Genomic DNA, 10515 nt, shown 5'->3' with positions numbered 1-10515 from the left:
GATGATTTCTTGATGATTACTAGTAATATGATGGTTAGTCATCATATGAGACTTGTTAAGTTATGATTAAAAACATGGCTTAACAAGTTAGGGATGATTATGTGTACATGAAATAATCATCCACTAGTGAAAACATGAACTTGAAAGTAGGATGATTTTCTTGAAAAATAATAAACCGAGTAAACTAGTAATCTTGTAAGTCCAAGTCTTAAGGATGATTTTTCTAAACAAACCAAGTTACTACGCGTTTTTATGAAAAACCAAGTTCATGTTGTTATATAAAGTGCATTGTTTTAGCACTTGACTAGTGCAATGTTGTTTAGTAACTTGTTGATTGATTTATTGAATGATTTCCGAAAAGAAAATGATATGCTAATAAGCATGGACACCTCCATTTACAAAGGAAACTCTGGCGAAATTTTCTAAAAATCCCAACACTTAGAAACTATTTTTCTAACAAGTGTTCACAAATACGTTTTAACTTTGTTTTTCAAAATAAACTTCACCATGAGTTTTGTTACAAAATACAAAGTATCGGAAGTTGACTTTTACAAGTAAAATGGATAAATATATATAGAATATATATTTTATATTAGAACACTTGTGTAGATACTTGTTTATTTTGTGAGATAGTTATATTATTTTAGGGTAAAATAATATAACAAAATACCTTGACATTAGAATTGTGTAGCACGTGATAGAAGTAGTGAGTAGATAAACCATACGTAGGATACGTGTTATGCATGCACGAGAAACTGATTGTTATCTGTACCTTATTAGGACGTGCTTGATTTCTGATTATTAGAGTAACTAATCTAACCGAGCAAACCAAGGTGAGTTCACACACTTTCTAAGGCATGGGATTCCCGGTGGTTGGGAATGGGTTAAAAAAATTAAAACGGAACCTACATATCCTCCTTGGGTAGGATATGTACCGCCATCCTCCATGGGTAGGATGCCAATATAAATCTTGCGTATTCTCCTTGGGTAGAATACGTACGTTCGTCCTCCTTGGGTAGGACAACAACCTTAAAACTTACTAGACAAAACTCTATCATTAAGTCCCTCATTTTACATCGACTTAATCGCCGAGGCCAATGGCGAACGGGTCATTAGTTAATAGCGCTATTAGGTATAACAAACCTCACACCGTGCCAGTCGGACGGGCGTGTACTAATGGACTATGGCAAACTGTCAATGATGATAGACATTGACGTAGGGCACAACTTACTTTCGTTAGTAGTCGATATGGTAACGGTCTAGTGGTTCACATGGGGAAGCCCCCACTGATCATGGATATGGTATGGATAATAAAGAAGGAACTTGTTAATCATATTTTCAACTATGGGGTAACCCCCACGACAAGTAAGCCAGCAAAAGACAAACCATGTTTTCGGAAACAACTTTAAACTAAACAACCAACCGTGAACTCACTCAACTTTGTTGTTGACTCGTTGTTACATGCCTTACAGGTCGTTAGATGCTTATGGAGCTTGCACGAGGAGGAGGTCGTTGTGGGATATGGACTGTTATGTCCCGTGCTTAATATTTGAACTTTATGAACTTATTGATCTTATGTTTTGGTTTTACGTTTTACGCTTCCGCTGTTTAAATTGAACTTGGTTAACTAACTTTTGATCACCAGTTATATTGTGTGGTTGGATTTTATCTATTTTAAATACATTGTTCAATATGATTGGTGGCTTGATCCTGGTCATGTCACGCCTCCAAGCGGTGATACTCCGCATGGTGGATTTTGGGGGTGTGACATTTCCGCCATCGGTTGGGGTGTGACAATTTGTTTGGTTTGGGTTGGGTTATCGGACATGGAGCCTATGAGTTTGTTTTGATCATTGAAATTGGGGATAATGTGTTGAGTTTTTGTAATATAAAATAGACAAAACCTCTTTGCTAAGAGGACTTTTCGACCCAAATCGAATTTTCGACACTTCAAAGTTTTAAAATTTAATTTAATTGATTTGGGACTTTGCTAAGAGGACTTTTTAAAAGTTTAAAAAACACTCCAAAATCATTCCATCAATCCCTTTTTTCATTCCATTTTTTCACCCGTCATCAGCACCACCACCCACCAACTGCCGCCGCCACCACCACTGACGCCCACCATTGCTACCGCCACTATCCACCACCTATCGCCACCACCGCCATCCGCCACTACCACCCTACAACACAACAACTGCCACCACTACGCACCACCGATTTTAGCCCTTCGTTTTTTTCCCAACCTACCAAATAACACAAAGTAATAATTCATTTTATTTCTACATGATAATCAAACAAGACATGAAATAGTAACCGATCTATCTCATTTCTTTGTTTATTCTATTACCCCATACCAAACACACCTAATACTTTTCTTTACCTAATTAAATAAATATTAAATAAAATTAAAAAAAAAATTGATTTCATATATAAAGTTAGTTACATTTCTCCCACAAAAAACGCAACCTTAGGTTTAGATGATGGATAATTACTAGTTTTAATAATAACAATAATAATATATTTATTATTATATTGATATATGAATGGGTAGAGAATGCCGGAACTGCGCAGTGGCGTCCGCCGTGCCCGTGCTCCCGTAGTCCACCGATCCGAACATCTCGTCGGCAATTACGTCAAGACCCGTGCCGCCGCCGCTAAGGAGGCCGCCGCTAAGGCTGCTGCTCCTCCTCTCCATCAACAACAAAATAACAAAAACATTACCAAGGGTTTAGTTCCAAATCCGGTCATTATACCAGAGGAAGATAAACTACAAGAAATTATGGCCGATGCTAGTAATAATCAGGAAGAAGAAGAAGAAGGGAATACTGCCCCATTTCCTGATATGGTATTATACGTACACCCTTTTCTTTTTATAACTGTTTCTTTGATTGATTATAACATAATTTGAAATTAGATGGATTTTTGTTGATGATTGATTGAGTCATGTAAACTGCTTTTAGGTTTAGGGGAATTGAATTGAACTGATTGATATGGTTGAATAATGCAGTAATCATGAATGTGATAATATTGTGTTTAGTGATGGATGATCCATGGGTTATTTTGTATTTATTTTACATTTTTTTTCTTGAAAAAAGATTTCTATTTTGGTTGAATGCAGTAATGATGAATGTGAAGATATTGTGTTTAGTGATGATCCGTGGGTTATTTTGTATTTTTATTATTTTTTTTTCTTGAAAACAGTTTTTTTTTTATGTTTGTTTGATTTGATATGGTGTATGCGCGATTACGCATAGACGGAAATCTAAAGTGGGAAGCGGGTACTGCCATGGGTCATTTTTTTATTTCTGTTTCTTTTGTTCTCTTGAAATTGGATTAATCTTTTTTTATGTGATCACAGGTGCAAGTAGGTGGATCACCAGTATATAAGGTCGAGAGAAAGTTGGGCAAAGGCGGGTTCGGTCAGGTATTTGTAGGCCGTCGTGTTTCTGTATCAGGTCCTGGTGCCACAGAGGTAACGTTCTTGTGCAAAAGCAAAAGACTCGGAATTTACATAAGTGTTATTGTATATAAAGCCCGTTGTTCTAACCCATTTTTCATTTGTTCTTGTTGTGGCAGGTAGCTATTAAGTTTGAGCATAAAAACAGCAAAGGCTGCAGTTATGGTCCTCCATACGAGTGGCAAGTTTACAAGTACGCGCGGTTTTCTATTTTTTTTAATTTAATTACTTGTAAACAGATTTATACACTACTTTCTTTTCATTAAAAAAGTGACATTTTGGTTCTTTGTGAAACAGTACTCTGGGCGGCAGTCATGGAGTGCCTAGAGTTCACTATAAAGGAAAACAAGGAGATTACTATGTGATGGTATGATAATACGTTTTTTGTTCGTCTAGATGAATCGCGACAAAACAAAATATTAATATTAATATTTATATTTATATTTATATTAATATTAATCATTAACCAACTGGGGTAGCCCAGTTGGCCACCGACACCCACCTCTTCCCAGAGGTACCGGGTTCGAGTCTTGGGAGTGGCATATGTCTCCCATGGTAAGAACTCGGCATGGGGAAGTCACCGCGGAGCTAGCTTGGTCGGGTAGCGGCTCCTGGAGTGAGATCACTCCGGCGGTTGGGAGGACCGTGCACTATCCCCCCCCCCCCCCAATATTAATCATTGTTTTATTTTTTTTTCTCTTTCTTATATTCCAGGTCATGGACATGTTGGGGCCTAGTTTGTGGGATGTTTGGAATTCTTCTGGGCAAACGTGCGTTCGTAAACTTGTTAAGATACGCGGTTATTTTCGCTCATTTATCACGTGACAACTTGTTTTACCGTGTTATATTCGTTCATGTGTTGTTTTGTAGGATGTCATCAGAAATGGTTGCTTGTGTAGCTGTCGAGTCCTTGTCGATTTTGGAAAAAATGCATTTCAGAGGGTATGTCGTTTCGGTTATTCTCTTATGTTTAAGGTTTGTTACTTACGCATGACTGTATTGAATAACTATTAATCTAAATTAGTTACGTGCACGGAGACGTAAAGCCGGAAAACTTTCTTCTCGGTCAACCATCAACACCTCAAGAAAAAAGACTATTTCTTGTTGACTTAGGGCTAGGTAAGACTAAGAAGACATCTCATAATGGCTTTTTCGTTTTTTTTTTTATTAAATAAAAACTAATTCATTTGTATGCGAAATGCAGCAACCAAGTGGCGAGAGGGTGCTGGTGGTCAGCATGTTGAGTATGATCAGAGGCCCGACATGTTTAGGTAATTTTCGTTTTTAATAAATAATTGAACCAAGTTCTTCATAATATTATATATATATAACAAACTTCACGCTTGTGAATAGTAAGGTGGTGCTAAAATGCACCGTCTCCTTTTGCTAATATAGGAATATGAGCAGGCCTCTCTACGCTAAAATGATAACAAACTTCATGCTTTTGAATAGTGAGGTGGTGCTAAAATGCACCATCTCTTTTTGCTAAAATGAACAGGCCTCTCTACGCTAAAACGAGTCTCTTTTGTGGTTCTTGTCGTTTTGTGTGTTTTTTTAACCTTCAATCGCATCCGTATACTTTAAATAACTTGTGTTCGTTAATTATACCGATTGTCGGTATTGTACTTTGGTAGTTTTTCCTTTTGGTTGCTATACCGTGTGTCAGTACTGTAACGATACCATAACGAACTAAACCGATACCGTCTGAACTCCCGCCCGCGGGGATTTTTACTAGTTTCATATACCATACATATAATATCTGTTTGATCTACGACAGAGGAACGGTTAGATACGCGAGTGTGCACGCACATTTGGGTAGGACAGCGGGTCGACGAGACGATCTCGAGTCTCTTGCGTACACGCTTGTGTTTCTTCACCGCGGTAGACTACCTTGGCAAGGCTATCAGGTATTGAGTTAAGTTTAAGGTTTTTGATTAAATCCGACGATACTATATTTGTGTCGTTTGTTAGGGCGACAACAAGTCATATCTAGTTTGCAAGAAGAAGATGACAACGTCTACCGACGCGTTATGTGAACACTGCCCCGCTCCGTTAAAGCAATTTCTTGACGTAGTTGTGAACATGAAGTTTGATGAGGAGCCTAATTATTCGAAGCTAATATCTTTGTTCGAAGACCTGCTTAGCCCAAATCCTGTCATAAGGCCCATTAACACAGATGGTGCCCAAAAGGTGATCCGATATCCATATTATCAGATTACGGTTTTATGAGATAATTATATACTCTTTCTGACTTTTTAAAAATTCTTAGATTATATTACAAGTTGGACGGAAACGGGGTAGATTAAATCTTGACGAGGAAGACGACGGGCAGCCTAGAAAGAAGATCCGTATAGGAGTTCCCGCAACGCAGTGGATTTCGGTTTACAATGCCAGGCAACCTATGAAACAGAGGTAGGGGTGTGCACGGTTCAGTTTTCGGTTATTGAAAATTGTTTGGTTTCGGTTTTTTCGGTTTTAGCAACGGTTCGGTTCGGTGTTTGGAACAAAATTACGTATAAGTTATTATGTTTAAGCTTTTTATTTAGTATCGTTCACATCAATGGCGTAGCTTTGTAGGGGCGGGCGACCCCCCGAACTTTTCGCTCATTAGTGGAGAGTATTTAGTTTTCGTATAGAAATTTTTAGGTACATACGTTTTTGACCCACCCCCCCCCCCCCCCCCCCCCCCCCGTTTTATAGAAATTTTTGGTATATACGTTTTCGACCCCCTGGTCGGAAATCTCAAGCTTCGCCACTGGTTCACATAAACCTAACTTCTAATCTATTTTTATGTTTCTCTAAAGTTTTTATTAAGACATTTTCTTTTATAATACCTTGAAAATCATTTAAATTTTATATTAAATTTTGTTATTTCTTTTAGGCAATGGATAAATCATTTCAAAGATAAATGAACATGTTAATGTCTTTATTATAAATACCTAACATTCAAGAATAAAACTAATAAATTCTAAATCAATATATAACAAACATTAAAAAAATGATTTTTTGGGTTATTCGGTTCGGTTTTTTTTTTCAGTTCTCATAAAATGCAAAACCGTAACCGAACCGTAAATTCCGGTTCGGTTAAATTGGTTTTTTTTCGGTTTCGGTTTTTCCGGTTTTCTGCTCACCCGTAAATGTTTTGTTAAAAATACGGTTAATACAATTAAAAAAAACCAATTTTTTTCTTATTTTTTTGTGAAGAAGTCCTTCAACCAAATGATTAAGTGTTAAAGTTACTATATTATTTAATAATCATGTAGTTGTGTGTGTGTTTTTTTTTTCTAAAATAATGACTTGTACATTATGCTTTATATCAGATACCATTACAATGTTTCCGATGAAAGACTGGCACAACATATCGAGAGGGGAAACGCTGACGGTTTACTCATTAGTTCGGTTGCGTCTTCGTCTAACCTGTGGGCCATTATAATGGATGCTGGAACCGGCTACTCTAGCCAAGTTTACGAGTTGTCACCTATCTTCTTACACAAGGTATCTTTAATTTGGTTTAATAATCAATACAAGAGTTAAATGCCATTTTAGTCCCTGTGGTTTGGGCCATTTTGCCAGTTTAGTCCAAAGATTTCATTTTTAACCTGTGGGTCCAAAAAGGTTTCACAGTTACCATTTTAGTCCACTGGGTTAACTTCATCCATTTTTTCTGTTAACGAGAAGGCCAATTCGGTCATTTTATATGGCTGAATTGCCCTTTTAGTTAACAGAATTACATACAAAATGACCAAATTGGCCTTCTCGTTAACAGAAAAAATGGATGAAGTTAACCAAGTGGACTAAAATGGCAACTGTGAAACCTTTTTGGACCCACAGGTTAAAAATGAAACCTTTGGACTAAACTGGCAAAATGGCCCAAACCACAGGGACTAAAATGGCATTTAACTCAATACAATTATGTCACATTTATTTGTTTTGTTAAATTCGAATTACGTTACAGGAATGGATAATGGAACAATGGGAAGAGAACTATTACATTAGCGCCATTGCCGGTTCAAACAATGGGAACTCGCTTGTCGTGATGTCTAGAGGTTTGTATGCTTTTAATGGTGTTATTTCACCGTTTCTCAACATTGTGAATTAACTTACGATTTACGAAATTACCCTTGTAGGGACCCAGTACAGTCAACAGTCATACAAAGTTAGTGACTCGTTCCCGTACAAGTGGATAAACAAGAAATGGAGAGAAGGGTTCCATGTGACATCGATGGCTACTGCCGGTACACGATGGGGTGTCGTCATGTCTCGCAATTCCGGTTTCAGCGAGCAGGTACGTGCTAGGGTTTGTGTATTTTTAAATTACGCATTCTTCTCTAGGGCTGCGAATGAACCGAACGTTTAGTGAATAGTTCGGCGGGAAGTTCGTTTGTGTAATAAATTAACGAACACGAACAAGAAATTCTGTTCGTTTAGTTAAATGAACGAACATAAACAGAGGCCGTGTTCGTTGGTTTTATGTTCGGTCGTTTTCGATAGTTCATTAGTATTTTTATTTTTTATATTATGTTAAAACTAATATTTAGCACCCGCGCTTTGTGGCGGAACCATTAAACCGAACAAAATGTAGACGTGAAAACGTTGAATCACGCGCATTGCAGCGTGTTAACTCGCAAAAATTAGATCGAGACGTAAAACATAGAAAATAATAACTAAGTCGACTTAGGACCCGCGCATTGTAACGGAACCATTAAATCGAAAAAAAATATAACATAAAAACATTGAACCGCACACGCGTTCAGGCGTTGCAGCATGTTAGCTCGCACAGTTTAGACCGGAACGTAAAACGACAAATCTGTAAAAGATGAAAAGTATAATGGTCCAAAGTTGAAAGTGGAAAAAACATTAAGGTAAAAAATGAAAAAAATGGTTTTTGACAAAGTTGTAAAAGAAGTAAAGTGTAGGGGTGAAAATTGTAACAAAATTGAATAGTAACTCCTACTCACAAACCAAACTTGATAATTAATATATGGTTAATACTTCAAATTTTCGTCAAATAAAATATTTAATACGTATCAGTGTGCTATATTTTCTATTCATAAACACTTCTTTGTGCTCGTTTGTTTTCATTTGTGTTCGTGAACATTAGTGTGTGTTCATGAATGTTTGTTTGCATTCGTTACCTAAAATCAAAAAACGAACACAAACAAACACACACGAGCACATCCATTCCCTTAACGAACGAACACGAACAGAAAATCTCGTTCGGTAAGTGTTCATGAACACATATATTTCCTTAACAAACGAACACGAACAAGGTCTTGTTTGTGTTCGTTTAGTTTGTTTGCAGCCCTATTCTTATCGACTACTGAGCGTTGATTTTACGTGTGTAGGTCGTGGAGTTGGATTTTCTGTATCCGAGTGAGGGTATCCATAGACGGTGGAATAAAGGTTACCGTATCACCGCAACTGCCGCAACGGAGGACCAGTCTGCTCTCATCTTAAGTATGCCCCGTCGCAAGCCCAACGATGAAACGCAAGAAACTTTACGTACGTCTCAGTTTCCAAGCACGCATGTCAAGGTTAGTCTAATCAAACCACCAGCCTTAAATGTAACTACTTTCTTGGGTTTATTATTGATGCAGTTTCGTATGCGATCAAATGGCTCAAACACAATGATTCATTCAAAGACTTGGAACCGAATGGTTCAAAGAAACCTAAAGGTTTTCTTTACAATAATCAATCTCAAAACTCAGTAAACAATAAACCCTAGATCCCATTTTATAGTTGGGCATTACAATTCAAATAGGAAACTAGATAACAAAATATTAGGAAATTAAAATTCAAATAAATATAAAATAATATCTGATATCTCTGCATCAATTATACAGGTCAACAGTCGGGTTTTGTTGACCTGAATCACGTTTTTGTTCATATTTTCTTTTTAGTGTTTTGAGTAAAGTACACGGATGGTCCATGTGGTTTGCACCTTGTAACGCATTTAGTCCCCTGCTAACAAATCTAAAAGTTTCAACAGGTCCAAGTTAGGGACTAAATGCGTTACAAAGTGCAAACCACAGGGACCATCCAAAAAAGGGTAATGCACGGTACCCCTGACCGTGGAGGGGATAACCCCTCCCAGGCCGCCACCCGACAAGCCTGAGCCTGGCAGTAAATACCCTTGCCGAGCCGACCCTTTGAGGGTACTTTGTTCGCCCCAAGGAAGGTTCGAACCCGGTACCTCTTGGACCATCCATGTATTTATGGTAAAAGTTGGGGACTAAATGAATTACAAAATGCAAACCATAGGGATCATTCGTGTACTTTTTGAAAGCTAGGGACCAAATCCAAAATTTTGGTCAACCATACGGACCATCGGTGTACTTTACTCTTAGTTTTATAAATATTTGGTCTGTTGAATATGATTTCAAAAACTAAAACTATATCACCACAATTATGTAATGAAAGTACACTTTGGACGACTTTCAGCCCATTTGTACAGATAAAAGAAAAACCAATCGGCCCGTATACAACTCTACGGGTCGAGATTGTGACTTCTGGTACTGATCTTTGAAACTGATTTATGGTTTGAAATATACAGGAAAAGTGGGCGAAAAATTTGTATCTTGCTTGCATATGCTATGGAAGAACCGTGTCTTGACAAGGGAAGCCCGTTAGACGATTTTCTGAAAATGAGGAAGCTGTTTATCGTTTTTTTTTTTTAATTTTTTTCGTCTTTTTTTAACTGCTTTGGTGACTGAAGACCGAAGTTAGATGTTGGGATTTTTGCTAGTAGAATGAATGTCGGTCTTGTAAAGGCAGCATTATATCGAATTTTAAAGCTGTATAGTTTGTCGCCTTTTTATAGTTTGCGCAAATAAGTTTTAACATTAGATTCTGGACCAGGTGTTACAGGTGTGTGCAGTGGTCCCTGGAGTCGAACATTGGGCTTGTCTTGGTTCAACAAATCAAGCTTAATTCTCTTATATAAGGTGTAAATTTCGGACCAACTACCTCACGATTTCTATAACAAGGCCGTAACAGAAACACATTGCGATATAATGATCTGTGATACTTATTGCATTGCAAATGTCTCTTAAGAACGC

At 37.5% G+C, this 10515-nt stretch overlaps 1 protein-coding gene across 1 annotated transcript; it reads left to right on the top strand.

The window, feature by feature from the left end:
• The first annotated feature begins 2487 nt into the window (after positions 1-2487).
• LOC110876620 (casein kinase 1-like protein HD16) lies at positions 2488-10307 on the top strand. Its single transcript, XM_022124787.2, has 16 exons — positions 2488-2845; positions 3359-3472; positions 3577-3650; positions 3755-3824; positions 4172-4227; positions 4328-4399; positions 4482-4576; positions 4662-4728; positions 5235-5364; positions 5429-5647; positions 5727-5869; positions 6778-6952; positions 7413-7503; positions 7585-7742; positions 8803-8991; positions 10011-10307. Exons 1-16 carry the CDS (start codon positions 2555-2557, stop codon positions 10068-10070), a joined length of 2004 nt encoding a protein of 667 aa, XP_021980479.1. The 5' UTR covers positions 2488-2554; the 3' UTR covers positions 10071-10307.
• Positions 10308-10515: the final 208 nt, after the last annotated feature.

Source organism: Helianthus annuus, chromosome 1 (genome assembly GCF_002127325.2).
Source record: "Helianthus annuus cultivar XRQ/B chromosome 1, HanXRQr2.0-SUNRISE, whole genome shotgun sequence".
NCBI lineage: Eukaryota > Viridiplantae > Streptophyta > Magnoliopsida > Asterales > Asteraceae > Helianthus > Helianthus annuus.
Note: the sequence above shows the minus strand (reverse complement) of the source record. Positions and strands in the feature narration are given on the sequence as shown.

Excerpts from the sequence above, each read along its gene's own strand:
- LOC110876620 (XM_022124787.2), top strand. The coding sequence starts at position 2,555 with ATGCCGGAACTGCGCAGTGGCGTCCGCCGTGCCCGTGCTCCCGTAGTC. Across the intron at positions 4,228-4,327 it reads TGGAATTCTTCTGGGCAAAC|GATGTCATCAGAAATGGTTG; the intron begins GTGCGTTCGTAA and ends GTTGTTTTGTAG. Across the intron at positions 4,400-4,481 it reads GAAAAAATGCATTTCAGAGG|TTACGTGCACGGAGACGTAA; the intron begins GTATGTCGTTTC and ends AATCTAAATTAG.